Source organism: Cyanistes caeruleus, chromosome 6 (assembly GCF_971803275.1).
Source record: "Cyanistes caeruleus chromosome 6, bCyaCae1.hap1.1, whole genome shotgun sequence".
Classification (NCBI taxonomy): Eukaryota; Metazoa; Chordata; class Aves; order Passeriformes; family Paridae; genus Cyanistes; species Cyanistes caeruleus.
In genome coordinates this window covers 37,328,654-37,343,891 of record NC_141706.1, presented here as the reverse complement: position 1 = coordinate 37,343,891, position 15,238 = coordinate 37,328,654, and the positions used below count along the sequence as shown (strand labels likewise).

The 15,238-nt window shown below is 36.8% G+C and overlaps 2 protein-coding genes across 3 annotated transcripts; one reads left to right on the top strand and one right to left on the bottom strand.

Moving 5' to 3' along the window:
• The first annotated feature begins 918 nt into the window (after window positions 1–918).
• On the top strand, window positions 919–5,280 carry CHRM5 (cholinergic receptor muscarinic 5). The gene has a single exon (XM_023928337.2). It carries the CDS (start codon window positions 999–1,001, stop codon window positions 2,583–2,585), a length of 1,587 nt encoding a protein of 528 aa, XP_023784105.1. The 5' UTR covers window positions 919–998; the 3' UTR covers window positions 2,586–5,280.
• A 3,930-nt stretch (window positions 5,281–9,210) lies between these two features.
• LOC111930317 (fibrinogen-like protein 1-like protein) lies at window positions 9,211–13,699 on the bottom strand. Of its 2 annotated transcripts, none has more exons than XM_023928333.2 (3): window positions 13,616–13,699; window positions 11,675–11,877; window positions 9,211–10,255 (listed from the first exon to the last, which is right to left on the bottom strand). In XM_023928333.2, the coding sequence occupies exons 2-3, from the start codon at window positions 11,820–11,822 to the stop codon at window positions 9,555–9,557; spliced, it is 849 nt and encodes a 282-aa protein (XP_023784101.1). In that variant the 5' UTR covers window positions 11,823–11,877; window positions 13,616–13,699; the 3' UTR covers window positions 9,211–9,554. The 2 variants fall into 2 exon arrangements, with proteins under 2 accessions (XP_023784101.1, XP_023784102.1); XM_023928334.2 differs by having other exon boundaries at window positions 11,675–11,859.
• Between the last annotated feature and the right edge of the window lie 1,539 nt (window positions 13,700–15,238).

The window sequence follows — 15,238 nt, the reverse complement described above, 5'->3', positions numbered from 1 at the left end:
TGATGGAATTACTCAAAACCCAGAAGGTATCTTTGGAAGAAATTTTGCCTAATACAGGTTCACTGGCACAAGAAATGGCAGTGAGGAATGTAGAAAGCAATGGATGTCAGTGGCATGCATGCATTAATAGAGTAGTCCTGTTTTCACCTTTTACTGCTTATGCAAGTATTAAATTGGTATTTGAAATTGGTTATTAAATTTGCATTTTTTACCACTGTGCTTGTCTTCTGTTTCTTCCTCTTCAGTTTAGTCCTCTGTATCCTCAGTCCTACCATTCACTCATCCAAACTACCCAGACTGTACTTCCACACTTAACCCTATCAGTCTCCTCTGTCCTAAGATCTCTTGATAAGAGTTTTTTCTACAAACATCTTCTTGGGTTCGCCTGCTTTATTTGCTCAAAAATTGCCCTCCATTGCCTTAAGTACTTCTAACACTTGTTTGTTTCTTGCTGTTGCCATGCCAGTGTGGTTCCCAATTCATGCATCCCCAGTACTCACTTATTCTCTTTTTGCTGTTGGTGACTTTTACAGAATTTCTGAAACCTTGGCAAGCATTTTAAATGCTGTTGGAAACAGCACTGTCTTATTGGACTGCAAAACTTTAAATGTCTGTCTTTGAGAATATGTAGAGCATTCCTAAGGTATTAAAAAGTTAAGATCTGGGGTGGTTGACTGTATTATGAAATAATAGTTAGACTGTATTTTGAAATGTCATAAAATGCCAGAGCACATTGACCTAGCATACACATTTATGTGTTTTAGTTATGTTCACAACTGTAGAAATAACAATCTAAATGCTAAAAAGAGAACACAAATAATGATAGGTTGTATCATTATTTCATGGTAACTAATGGAAGTCTGTGCTTTAATGAGCTACTTAAAATTTCCACTTTTTTTCCTTTGATCTTTATAGCTATCTCCAAAAGGATGCTTCTGAGTACAGAAAGGAGTTTGCAATAGTGCTAAGGTCCTGATGACAATACACCAAGGACAAGAATGGAAGTCAATTTATTCAGCAATTCTACTGTTGTAAACAGTTCATCCATCAACCATAAGCAGTTAGAAGGGCATAGCCTCTGGGAAGTCATTACTATTGCCACTGTAACTGCAATTGTAAGCTTAATAACCATAGTGGGAAATATTCTTGTAATGATATCCTTTAAGGTTAACAGTCAGCTCAAAACTGTCAACAATTATTACTTGCTCAGCCTTGCCTGTGCAGATCTCATCATTGGAATATTTTCTATGAACCTTTATACATCCTATATACTCATAGGCCATTGGACTCTTGGAAGCCTTGCCTGTGACCTTTGGCTAGCACTGGACTATGTAGCTAGCAATGCCTCAGTAATGAACCTCCTAGTCATAAGTTTTGACAGATATTTTTCCATCACAAGGCCTTTAACTTACAGGGCCAAACGCACACCCAAAAGAGCTGGCATCATGATTGGTATGGCTTGGCTAATTTCCTTCATGTTGTGGGCACCCGTAATCTTATGCTGGCAGTACTTTGTGGGTGAACGAACAGTACCACCTGAAGAGTGCCAGATACAGTTTCTGTATGAACCCATTATTACCTTTGGTACTGCAATTGCTGCTTTTTACATTCCAGTGTCTGTGATGACCATTCTGTACTGCCGCATTTATAAAGAGACAGAGAAACGCACCAAGGACCTCGCTGAACTGCAGGGCTCAGAGTCTGTGGCAGAGTTTGAGACAGTAAAGCCTCAGAAAACTCTTCTGAAATCTTGCTTCAGTTGCAAACAACAAAACTTAGTAAAAAGAGAGAGATGTCAGGCTTCTTGGTCTTCATCTAGTCGAAGTACATCAGCTACAGCGAAGGCTTCCCAGGCAGCGAGTACTTGCATGGACTGGGCTAAGGCTGACCAGTTAACCACCTGCAGCAGCTACGCATCGTCAGAAGATGAGGATAAACTTGCCACTGACTCAGTTTTCCAAGTAACTTACAAAAGTCCATCTAAGAGTAAGGCAGAAGAGTACAATGAGACTACAGATGTTGTTGTCAAAGACCAACCTGAAGAAAGCGATTTTGAGAACCAGAAATACTTTTTGTCTCCTACCAAAGAACACGTACAAAAAAGTAAAAAATGTGTGGCCTATAAATTCCGTTTGGTGGTTAAGGCTGATGGCACCCAGGAAGCCAACAATGGTTGCCGAAAAGTAAAAATAACTCCGTGTTCTGCTGCTCTGTCAAAGGACCCTTCCATCAAAAGCATGGATCCAAATATAAATAACCAAATCACCAAAAGGAAACGGATGGTTCTTATAAAGGAACGCAAAGCAGCACAGACTTTAAGTGCCATTCTTTTGGCTTTTATCATCACATGGACTCCCTATAATATCATGGTTTTGATCTCCACATTTTGCTCTGACTGCATTCCCCTGACACTGTGGCACCTTGGATATTGGCTATGCTATGTAAACAGCACTGTTAACCCCATGTGTTATGCCCTCTGTAATAAAACTTTCAGGAAGACTTTTAAGATGCTTCTTTTCTGCCAGTGGAAAAAGAAAAAAGTGGAAGAGAAACTATACTGGCAGGGAAATACCAGGCTGCCATAATTGTTCTTGTATAAGAAATAAGGGAAAATACAGATATTGATGTAACCTAGCAAATTCTGTCTTTTCAAAGCCATTGCTGTTGTGTTTAGTGGTTAAAAAAATCTGCTGAAAAGTTAAATTTTGCATGGAAGTAGTGTGCTTGGGATAAAAAAGTCAGTGACTGCTATGAGCAACACGGGTTGTTTTTGACTATGCAGTAGAATTGCATTGCAATTATTGTATTTGGTGTCTTATGTCCTTTCTTTCAGCCTGAGAACAGGTGGAGTAAACTATAAACTACTAGAAATTAGACTGGGATGATCATCCAGTCATCAGGTTAGGCCATTAAGTCTGTGTCCCTGTAGAGTAGAACTGTTTCTTCCTATAGTTCTTTGCTAGTGCACTGTTTATTTAGTTTTCAATATACTAAGCAATGCAGTCTGTTCTACTTCTGTTTTGAGGCTTTACCATCAGCTGAGATGAGACAAGGACTATCTAAAGGGCAAATGCTGTCAACCCCAATGCTAAATGGTTAGGGACATTTATAATACTCCAAATGAGCACACACATTATAGGAGAATATAATACTGAGAAAATTTCCACTTTAACAATAACTGCTGTGGAGACTTAAGAAGGCTTTTAGTGGAAGGGCTTATAGTGGAAGAAATAGATAACGTTTTTTGTACATGAAGAAGCCAGTCCCAATATCCAGTTCCATCATGGAAGTCACTGTCATTTGTAAAAGTGGTGATGGTTAGAAGACACCTCTGAATTTCTCCAGTTCTCAGTACCTCTGAAGGAAATTTTAAAATTTTATTCAAATGGTATTCAATGGTGACAATGGTACAAATCAGAACTGACTGTAAAGCATAATGGATGCAGTCTATCTAAACATAAAGAAAGTCTATTTTGCAATCTCCTTTGTTGGGCTACACCTCGCTCCAAAAGTTTCCTTAACATTTACCTATATATAAGCAGTGAGAGAACTGGCATCCTTTAAAGAGGAAAGATTTTTTTTAAGCAACTAGAAAACTATTAAAAACACTTTGTATTCTTTGTCTTTAAATAGCTTTACAAGTATTAGTCAACATCAGGTGCTTGGACACGAGTTATCTTCAGGCACTCTCTTTTGGTTCAGCAAAACTACATCTGCTACAGATGTGGCTGGATTCAACCCCTCTGGTGGCTGTGGCTTCTGAGACTGGGTTGTATTGGCCTAGTTACGAGCTGAGACTGACCGCTAGCTGAGATTTGAGAGGGGTTTTGGTGCCAGAGCTGAACTGCTGGTGCCTGCTTGATGTCTGTGTTAGCCCCGCAGCACTGACGAGTGAGTGGGTAAGCAAGGGGCTGCCTTCAGCAGAATGCCTTTGGAATGGAGCTGGTGACCTGGCTCCTTGTGGTGGGAACAAACAAGAAGCTTCAGAAAAGGTCCTGAGAAAACAAAGTTAATCGCAACAGGAGTCATGAGGTGTGGAAATCCTAAATAAAAACGTTTCTGAAGAAATGAGCAAGATCTTCATGTACATGAAGTTCAAATTCAGTTCTAGCCTTTCTATCAAAATTCTGAGCGAGATACTTTGGAATATTAGTTTGAGAAAATTTTCATAATATACCTACTATACACTTTAGTGGGACATTGCAGTGGTGGCATTACCCAGCTGCACATTTCAGGGATTATATAAGTCATCATGAATGTACCGTTGCTCTCAGTGAAATTGTTTGTATAATGTATTAAATTATTGTACCATCAGAATGTTTTCCTACAGATAGATAAATCCTCCATGTCAAAAATCACAGTGGAAATTATTAACATTTTTTTATCCCCAGAGTCCAGAGGGGTAAATTTTGTCAGTGAAAGATTAGCAGTGTACTGATGTAAAAATATGTTCTCTAACTTCACATGATTGATTTTGTAACACACCATACTGGGCCTATTCTTTTTTGTGCATTAGCATATGATTACTTATGAAAGGAAAGCAGATCTTTATAAAAACTCTTTCATCAGCTTTGTTCTGTCACTATCCAGAGCTTTTCCTATGTACAGTAACAATGTACAAATTGGTTATTAGAGTGAATTTATTTTATATTACATCAGACCAGTCATTCAGTAAACTATGTTTGATTTTTAGCAAATGAATGTGTCTCTCTGAGGGCACAAGCTGTATTTAAAGGCAAAATTTACGAGGTAGTAACCATTCCTGCTAGCTGCACTGTTACTGCTGAAATGAGGCATTGGCTCTTACTGAAATTGAATGGAGTAATTTTTGTTGTTTTTGATGTCTGTTGATCAAGAATGTTTTGTAAATGTTTATGGACTCTCTGCTCAGTAACTATTAGAATACACAGTGATGGATGCAACAATGTTGGTTCAATGTAATTGTGAAAAATGTGCACAAATTATGCTGCTAGCACCTAACCATGTGGGAAATTACATGGCCACACATGAGTACAGTGTAAATATCAAGAATTATATAAAGAGATGTGTGTTACTTTGTTGTTATGTAGGATGCTTATTCTTATAAAAAATCAAAACCACAAAAAGACAAATGTGGTCCTCATTAGAGTATCAGTTAGTACTTGATTGTGTTTTGTACCTTTAAAAAGTGTTGTGGGACTTTTGCAGTGTAGGACAATCTTGTTATCTGTCCTTTCAATGACCTTTTTACTGTAATTTATTATTGTCATGGACTAATGAAATGTTTTTGGTAAAACTACATTTTGGTTGTACATAATTTCATACATATATTATCAATATAGATGCAGAAATACACATCCCTAAGCTTTTCAAAAACCCAGCACCTTTTATATTTTCAAGTCTTGAATTTTCCCACAAACTGGGGGTATGATTTTTGTCTCTGCCTTTTCATATATGCTGGCATCCCTATATATTCCAGATCCCCATAATTTATCAACTAACATTCACTTTTTGCATATATAATTTATGTTTGTAGATATACACTTGGAAGAGTTCCCAGAATTTTTAAACAGATGTAGGACACCTGGATACAGTTTTAGGCGCTTCCTGTGTCTACTTGGATGAGGAGCTTTGCAAAGGGCAGCTCCCCTAATGCTCCTGCAGCTGCTGGGTAGTCAGTGGCTTCGCTGGTTTGAAACACAGCCTAAACCTTAACTCTAGAAAAGGATACTGTGTCTTTTCACTTTTGTGCTTGGCTTTACTCCTAGCAAGTCAGTAAGAGGCTGCTGTTGCTTATGTGGTCTCCCCCAAATCTCCATTGCCGCATTTTGAACTCCCTAAGTTCTTCCACATGCATTTGACAGCTGAGTGTCATAAAACCTCAAGCTTTAATAAGCTTCTTGTTTATGATTTTATGAATTGTTACCCTGTAAGTAGTCAAAACAATTAAAAATTGATATCATGTTGTAAATCAAGAGATAATCTATAACTATTAGTTGTTTCAGAAAGGGATGGTGTTACAATTGTTTTTTACATCTTGGTAAATGTATTTTTTCAGTTTTAAGGAACTTCAGTCTTTGTTACACTCACTAAAAGCACTGCCTTTTACTCAGTATTTTTGCCATTGGTCACTAAATGTCACTAGTTTCTTAATGTATCTGCTGCAATACCAAAGTCAATCCTCCTCAAATAAACCAAACATTTCAAATCATTCAGAAGTTTTCTTCTCAACAGCTCCTCCTCCAGACCATGGTTGCTGATGGCTTCTGTTTCAGTAGACCTCTTAAGCTGGGGGGTTTTTACTGAATTCCTGCATTATAATGTCGTAATAGAAGCTGAAATATTTTTTAATCCTTACATGCAGAAGCAGCCTAGACGTAGTGGAGGTCAGATCGTTGTTTTTGGTGTATGCTGTCCATAAGGCCTCCTTTAGTGTGCAATTCATCAGGTAGCAATAGGAAGAAGAATGGAAGAGGGTACAGTGGAGGATTCCATCTATAGAATGCATCTGGATTCAGCTCCATAGCTCCCACTCTGACTGTGGCCTGATGACTTCAAAATGCAAAAGACATGAGTGTAACTAAACAACTCTTTGTTAATTCTAGTAGGAGAAAATGAGGCCATGCAGCTAATGTTGTTAATTTTTCGATGCAGTATATTGCATCAGTAAATTAATGACATTAGTCAGCTAGCTCTTGAAACCACTTTGTCATACTTTTTAATCTATGGTTAATACATAAAAAATTAGGTTACCTGGAAGTCTGGGAAATCAGAAACAAAAGCAAGCACTTTCTCATATGAAAATTGAATTATTTTTAAAGACAAATAATAAATAAATTCTGAGTTGATTCATATGGTATTGTATGTGAGAGTGTGCTTACATTTCCTGCAGTTGACAGCATAAGGAGAAATGCAAAGCAGCAGAGGTAAAGAAAACTATTTCACTGCTATTGTTGGGAGGTTGCATGGCTGAAGTGGAACATGCCTCCCATTCATAGGTGCTTAGAGTTGGAACCTTTTGCTCTAGACCTTGTCATACTCACTCATTTTGGAAAGATATTTATTTGACCAAATAAATTTGTTTCAGCAGCTACTCCTGGGATGACCCTCCTTGCTTCCTATACTGTGGGAGTCAGTAAAACCAGGAAAGGCAAAGAGACAGGGCACAGGAGAAATGTGATTGGCAAAAGAACTTAGGAGTGGATAGAATAGAAATCCCCATATTTCAGTCTGTGATTTCATTGATTCAGTAAAGAAGGCCAGATGCCTTCAACACTGTTCTGGGTATCAGATATATGGGTTCAGCAACGGAAGGAAAAAAATCTCTTCAGTTAAGATAGTCTTTTGCTAAGGAATTACGAAGTTTAGTCTACTTCTAAGGGTTCCATGCTGGTGGATGTTCTAGAATATTCTTACTTGTTTTCATCCAGTACTTAGTTCCTAACCCAGCCCCAATATTTCCATCCATACTTTAGAGATGTGGAATGTAGTTCAGTCCCTGAGTTTGATTAAATGTGTCAGGTTTTTTGAAAGTAGGCTTATTTTTATGATTTTTTATTACATTTTAAATCTAATTTTTGTACTGGAATTCAGTGCATAGGTTTGTAGGGCTCCAGTTAATACAAGAGTCCCTCCAGTGCTGCGCAGCTGGATTTGGTCTGCTGGTGCCCAAGTTATTCATAAAGCTTATTTGCAGAGTCCTGACCTCCAAAATGCTCCAAAATAAGCTAAGGGTGTGCTGCAGGGCAGGTTACTTGCCTTTGATAATCAGATGCAGCCTGTGGACTTTCCCTTCTGTGCTTCATGTCAAGGTCATTAAGAAGATGTTTTTGGAAGGTGTGTGAGCATCTGGCTATATGGCCAGGAATTCTAACAAAAGCTATGTGAAACTGGCAGCACTCAGGTGATTTCCTTGTATCCTCATCACAACTTTGGAGGCATCCTGATAGAATTCTGCAGAACCCACATTAAATTGACTCAATGCTATAAACTCAATTCAGGTACTAACCATTTCTTCCCTTATCACACTTCTGTCTTTGAACACAAATTCAGGGGGAAAGAAATCAGATGCTGCAAAATTGGCATCTGGGCTATGCTGGCCTCAGCCACATCACATAGTTGTATCTCTTTCTGAAAATGCTGCATGGCATCAAAAAGAATAAAAATTGCTTTCTTGGCTTTTCTGCTTTCAAGATAGTTTCTCATCTTAAGTAATCATGACAGTTTTGGTCCTCTCAAAACACAAAAGAATTTATATTCTGAAGCAATTTTCATGAAAATTATGAATAGTATTTTAAATTAAAAAGCAGGAATTTGACAGTATTTTTGGTGGAGTTTCTTTAACTGAAACATGTAAGAAAACAAACATTATAATCTAATTATTATTCTGACATTTTGTAAATGCAAAAATAAAAACTCTTCAGTTGTCAATCAGTTTTTCCGATGATATAGAACTGTGTGAAGCAACTCAAATAGTGGTAAAAGAAAACAAGGTCTTCAAGATTATAAAAATTGAAATCCTTTTGTTTATTGTCTTAAAACAGAATAATTTATAATTAAATTTTATTTTATAATTAGAAAAAATGCACTGTTTAATTGATGTCAAAGTTGAGAACTAAAACAATTGAAACTATTAAATGTGAAATAAAGGCAAAATTCTCTTTTTTTCTCCCAGTCGTATTGAAAAAAGAAAAAGCTGATGCACAGCATGGAGCAGGAAGTAGTAGCAGTCAAATAATGGTAAATAAAATGGAGTAATCTTCAGGGGGATAATGGAGGAATAAATAAACAACTGCAATATCAATTTGATCTTTTAAAAATGTATTCACTGTGTTTCTTGGGGCAAAAATTCAGAGGGGTTGTAAGCTTTGGATCAGTGGATTTAAATGGGAAAGCTGGGAATCCTATTAGTGCTTTAAAATGAAAGCAGAAAAGAAAGGCCTGTGCTGAATACTTCACTGTATATGGGATCATTAAAAAGTAGAGATAAAAGAAGAGTCAATGAAGGGGGAAGGAAGACATGGGAGATGAGGTTAATTCAAATTTTAAATATTAATAGTATTCACTAAAGTTGGAAAGAAAAGGCCTGTTGGAGCCCTATGGTACACAATACTCTTCAATATGCATTTTGCACATGTAGGTATTTAACTGGAAAATTCCTCCCTGCATGATATATGAAGATGTGCAATTATAGATGTGTAATCAATAATGACATTGACACCAGAGCAAAACTTTCTGAAATTAATTTTTATTCATGCATATATTGTACAAGACATCATATCCTGGATTTCATACCAGACTTGTTTTATAGCTAAAATAGTATAAAATGAATTATTTAAGTCTTCTGGTTATTTAAATTTTCTGCTAAAGGCCTCAGTTTCTGACAGTTTCTCACTTGTGTGGTTGGCAAATTTCTGTGACATGTTCCAGTACTGGACAACATGTCATCATAAAGCCCTTGCAGAGGCCCAATTTAAATTTTCAGTCATGGTTACTTAGGGTTATTACTCAGTCAGTGAGATCATTTCAGTCACTTGAGCAAGAGTCCATGTTCCTGTCAAATACACACGGCTTGTCTACAGCTCAACTTTCTGACAGGGGCAGGCCTTGGTAGGGTATGACTGGTGGTGCTTGATGGGTTTGATCATCATCCATGCAAACTTGCACGGGCGTTGCTTGTTGCAGTCTTTTTGCCAGTATATCACATTCCTGCGGTTTAGATTTGCTCCAGCACATGCATCATACCACCAGCCTCCCCCAGGTATACCATTGAGTTCCAGCTTAGCACAATTCATAAAGTAATTGTCATTGTCTCTGTCCTTGGTGGTGAACTTCTGGTTGTCATGGAGATAAGCTTCCGTGTCCAGGGTCAGCGCATCAGTGGCGTTGCCTTTGTAAAGACCAACCCTGATTCGGTATTGAGACTCTTCCCCCTCAATCAGGAATGGCTCATACTGTCCCCATTTGACTTCAGCATTTAGATTTACAAGTTTAACTCCAAGTATATATTGCACTGAGCTGCCAGTTAACTGATGCATGTATTCATTTCCTAACCAGTGGTTCTCATGAACAGAGCCAAATCCATATTTGTAGTCCTGCCAGGTTCTGTCAAAGTCAACAGTACTGTTGGCTGTAATGTGCTGGATCACCGTCCAGCCACCGTCCTGCATGTTACAAAAAACAACAATTGGTTCCTCTTTTGGTTGGATGATGTACAGGCCATCTCTGGAATTTCCTTTGGAGTGCTGTAAAATCTCAAAACAATCCCTTGGATAGTCTGAGAAAAAAACAAAAAGACACACACACACACACAAAAAAAAAAAATTAAAGTACATTTTGTTCAAATCATAAATTTCAGAAATTGAACTCTGTCCTTTAGAGTGTCTGAATGACTCTTCTGACTGGAAGCTGACTGACTTCATTGCAGCTGATGGTATTTATTCAGCTAAAGAGGGAGGATTTCTGGGAGGAACATGCAGGAAATATTCAGAAATTCAAAAAATAGTTTGTTATTCTGTCATACAACAGAAGTATAATTTTGCATTTATGATAGAAATATGGTTGAAAAGCCAAAACCTATTTACAGATCATTCCTTTTCCACCAGTGTTCTTCTAGTTTGAGTACTCAGCAAGTTTGCAATTCCCTGTGCCATCTGTAGATCAACTGAGTTTAATAACCAGACCTAGTCTTTTTCTCAATGAACAAATTAATTTATCTTGAACCAATTTATACTTCAGGCACCTCTAACATTCTTGTGTTAAATTCTGAAATGTATGCCATGTGTTCATTGACAGAAGGGAGATATTAAAGGATGAGTTCTTTTCACTCAAACTCCAGGCTAAATTTTATCACGGATTTGCATGTAGAACTACATTTCTGTTCAGTGCTGAACACCAGTATCAGGAAAATAGGTGAAAGCGCTCTTCCATTTTATTGCTCTACCAGAAGACACAGAAGGTAATAAAAATGGCATATAAGGCTTGGGTTGACCCTCTCTATTGGGCTAAAATATTTTCTGGGGTTTTAAAATGTAACAGGCTTATAAGCTAACTTCTTGCTCTAGTATAGTATCAAGCATCTCTGAGACTACAGCACAATGCTCTGAATTTTACAATTGAATCTGAAGTTTCTTAAGAGTCAGAACATAATTTATTTAAATATACATTTACATATGTATCCACTTATAGAAGGAGAATTCCTTTTGTAGAGAAGAATGATATTCATTGTTCTGTTGCTCAGAAATATGTTTATGAATTGAAATCACTCACTTCTCCATAGAGTTGAAAGGCATGGTCTTATGTCTTTAAACTGTGGAATATTTTTAATTTGTATTTAATAAAAATTTGACAATTTTGTTATCTCTGTGAGAGAAATTCAGTACAAATTACATTTCCCTGGTAGACATAGCTCACCTGACTTTAAACCTGATGCTATGATTTTATAGAAGGATTATTTAAATAATTTATATGGTGATGTCCAAACCAGTGATATACAGTGACCCTCACAGCTGCCCTTCTCAGTAAGCATTACAGAACAACTTCTACAGACAGGTTCAGGATTTTGTGGCAGGGCATGCTCATATTGCAAATCATTCTTCCAGGGCTAGCTTTCATATATGTTGGTTGAAAATGTTACAGCAAAGCAATAAAGTAAAACACAGAATGCTTCCAAATCACTCCTTGTCCTCATGAGTACCTTTTTCATTGGCGTTTCCCAGTCTCTCATAGTCTCTTTGGGGGAGAAGGTGGGCATTAGCCAGGACCACTGGCTCTTTGGTGCCCAGAGACACGGTGCATTGAGAGAGCAAGAACAGCATGAATCCTGCTGAGCCCCTCAATAGCATCTTCCTTCTGCGTCAGTCCTCCTGCAGCAATACAGAACTGTAACACAGGTTGGAGCTGAAAATGACAATATTTGTGACTTCTAGTACAAAAGTCCTGAAGGAAAAAGGTTTTGAAATACCTAGTTTTAATACAGTAAGCCTCTGTCAAAGTTGGCTTCTCCCATCTCTGAAGGACCTCTTCTGTCCTGATGTCTCAGACCTCATTTTTGACAAGTCATTTCTCTGACACAGAGTGCTGTGCTGAGACCCTTAGAACATCTCTCATCTGTCACCTTGTGCCATGCTGGGCAATGAAACATAATGTAATTTTGAGTGTGGCAAAAAGCCATCAAGAGTAATATAAGGACAAAAGAAAAAGCACAACTCTTAATTATCAGAGTTGAATTTTTCTTAATCCCTGAATCCAAACTGCAGTGAAATAGAGACACCAATTGTCAGAGGGACAGCAACAGTAATATTAGTTCTGCTGACTGTAGCTCAAACAGTACTCAGAGGCATGGCTTTCCTATTGCTGGAAAAGTTTCCATGCACTGGAGAGCTCAACCTGAACTGTTTTTTTGTGAATTTCTGTCTACAGATTGTAGTAACATGTCACAGGTTTCAATCAGATTTTTTAAAAAAATTACAGTAAACAAAGCAAAAGAACTTTTCTTTAGCCTCTTCAAAACCAACAAGGGTTCAATATACTGAACTGAAACAGCTTTGAGCCTCATTTTATCCACCTTTTGGCCTACATATCTATTAATACTTCATTCAGTACAGAAGAAGGCTTAGGCTATTACTGGACCTAATCCTGGGGTCCTCACTTAGGCAAATCCCAGATTCCCTGAAGAGGAGTTTCTGTCAATAACAGCTTCGGATGAATCAGGTAAACAAATGTTTCCTGTACTCTCAAAGGATATATTTACTTAAATTCTAACCAAACTCTTTCAATACTTGTTTAAATTTTTTTTTTTTTTAAGGACTGGGCTCCCCACAGTGGCTTTGCTGAAGACAGAAAATAGATCCAGCAAAAAAGCTCTTCGGTCAGGGCTGATTTCCTGCCAGAGTCAGCACAGATTCTGCAGAGGCCAGTACCCTTCTCCACAGTGGTTTATGTTGCAACAAAGCCACATTCCATATAAATCTAATGACTTAGCAGCAGACTCAGCAAACAATTTTCCAGAGTGAAAAAAAACCAACACATTTTTAAAAAAATGTCCAAGATAAATCATTGTAATGAAGTTCAGGTTTGAGAGTTAATTTTTCTACCTACCATACACAAAACCAGCAAAACAGAATTTTCTATTCTACCTAATATTATTCAGTATATCACAATCAGCTATGATTTACTATTAAAATATAATTTTCCATTTCATGCAAAGTTGGTCATTTGACATTGGGATCATAATAAACTGGAAAATTACCTTCCCTAAAATTTGGCACAGTGCTTCCTTTTAAGCATTTAAATTCTACTGTACTTTTATTTTCTACTGTCATGCATCACTTTCCCTGAAAGGTTTGATTATTTTTTCTGTTATGGAATATTAAATTATAAATTTATTTAAATCAAACCCTAATCCACAAGCACAAATCCCGATTTTCATTAAAATTGAACTTGGATCTGGAGTTATTTTTTGAACTGTTTTGTTTATCTTTTAGTATTTTTGAAGGAGTCAACATTTTTTTTTCACTTATATTTATGCATTAACATCGAAAATTGATTTACAGATCAATTTCATTCCAGAATAGAAATTGGTATTAAAATTATTAGGAAAGCACCCAAGGAACACAGCACTGGGCAGGCACCTTACCTCTTTCAAGAACATGAATGATCTCAGTCTCTACAGTTGTACTTTGCCTGCTAATTAAGTCCAGGTGAATAAATCAGATCCAATGTACTATCTCAAATGCAGCAAAATTGCATATTCCTTATTTCACACTGTGCTTTATCTGCTGGACTTTGCTCTGACATATTACACTTGCAAGTATGTATGAATAACAAAGTACAAAGTTCTTCCATAATTATTTAAATTACATAGTAATTAAATTAAATTTCCTTTATTAACCATGAAGAAATTTTAGTTCAGTCAGTTATGTTGCTTAAATAGACACCGGCAGATGCTAAAATTTATTATGTCATTTCGCATAGATTAATTAACTCAAAGCTCTACTGAAATATAGACACATTTAAATTGCACAGAAATTACTTGATTTTTAAGTATTAGAAACAATCCAACTATAAACCATGTAGTTACTTCATGTCTTAATGTGAATGAATCAGAAACAGTGTCTGAGAGCTCTAAAAATACAGCAAACAAATGCAGAACAGGCTGCTCAACGGGTTTCTATTTTAATTTATGTGGATTAACAAGAGTCAGTTAATATTAACTCAGATCAAAACTGTCATGAACTTAATTAATTAATTATTTCTATGTAGCTATGTGTCTGAAAGTTCTAATGTCTGTCTGCATGACCTTTAGGTGATGTCTAATTTACATTTACTCTTTCAAAGATTAGACAGCACTTAAGTTTTTGAGCTCCCTGATCCACCCTGCAACCTGTTTTGATCAGATTCTGTCCTTGAAACAAATCACGATTAAAACTTATGGAACATTTAAGACCTGTGCAAGCTCTGTTTCAGGATTCATGTCAAGTCATAATTTCTGTTCTTCAATAATTTATCTTCAGTGAGGATTTGTATTTCATGTACAATTAAATCAATACCCACAGCCAATGTTCTAGGAAATATTTCCTTGTAACATTTAAAACTCCATGATCTTTCTCTTGCTTTTTAAAGCAGAAACAATCTATTACACAGGAGAAAGTCCACAGGGAGTCAGAACAGTATCTTCTCCATGACTCTGATCAGTAGTAGAGCTACAGGGAAAAGTTTAAGAATGCATATTCTCTGCTTTCAGCATTATGAAGCTCAGGGAATTTCTGATATTTGTGTGTTTGCCAATATCTAATTTATGGCTGGTACCAAGTATTACAAGCCTTGTCTAAGGCATGAAAATACTGTATAATAGTAGTAGCTTATGAAATATAAAATTGCTTTGAACAGATACAGATCTTGCTGAAAGAGTATGCTAAGAAAAGGTATGGGAATGCACCTTTCCACTCTGTCCATATAGATACAATCTAAAAAACACCATTGATCCTAGTGGTACTTATTGATGGGCCTCTATTCACCCTGATATAAACTGTGCATCTTTGGTGCCTTTGATTCCCATATATTTCATCACTGTTTATCTCCTCTCCTGTCTTTCCATTTTTCTTTACTTTCTTGCTGTTTATTTCTTTGTTGATTTCCAAACTTTCATCTGAGCTGGCAGACCAGAAGTGAAGTGGGAAGTGTTTAATTAGAAGAGAGAAGGGCATCAGCATTCATTCTATCATGCTCAAAAAGGCATCTATTTTTGTAGACAAAAACT

Bases quoted from the DNA above. Each gene is read 5' to 3' on its own strand.
- CHRM5 (XM_023928337.2), top strand. From the start codon at position 999: ATGGAAGTCAATTTATTCAGCAATTCTACTGTTGTAAACAGTTCATCC.
- LOC111930317 (XM_023928333.2), bottom strand. From the start codon at position 11,822: ATGCTATTGAGGGGCTCAGCAGGATTCATGCTGTTCTTGCTCTCTCAA. The intron at 10,256-11,674 runs GTACTCATGAGG...TTTTTTTCTCAG, and splicing joins GGGAAACGCCAATGAAAAAG to ACTATCCAAGGGATTGTTTT.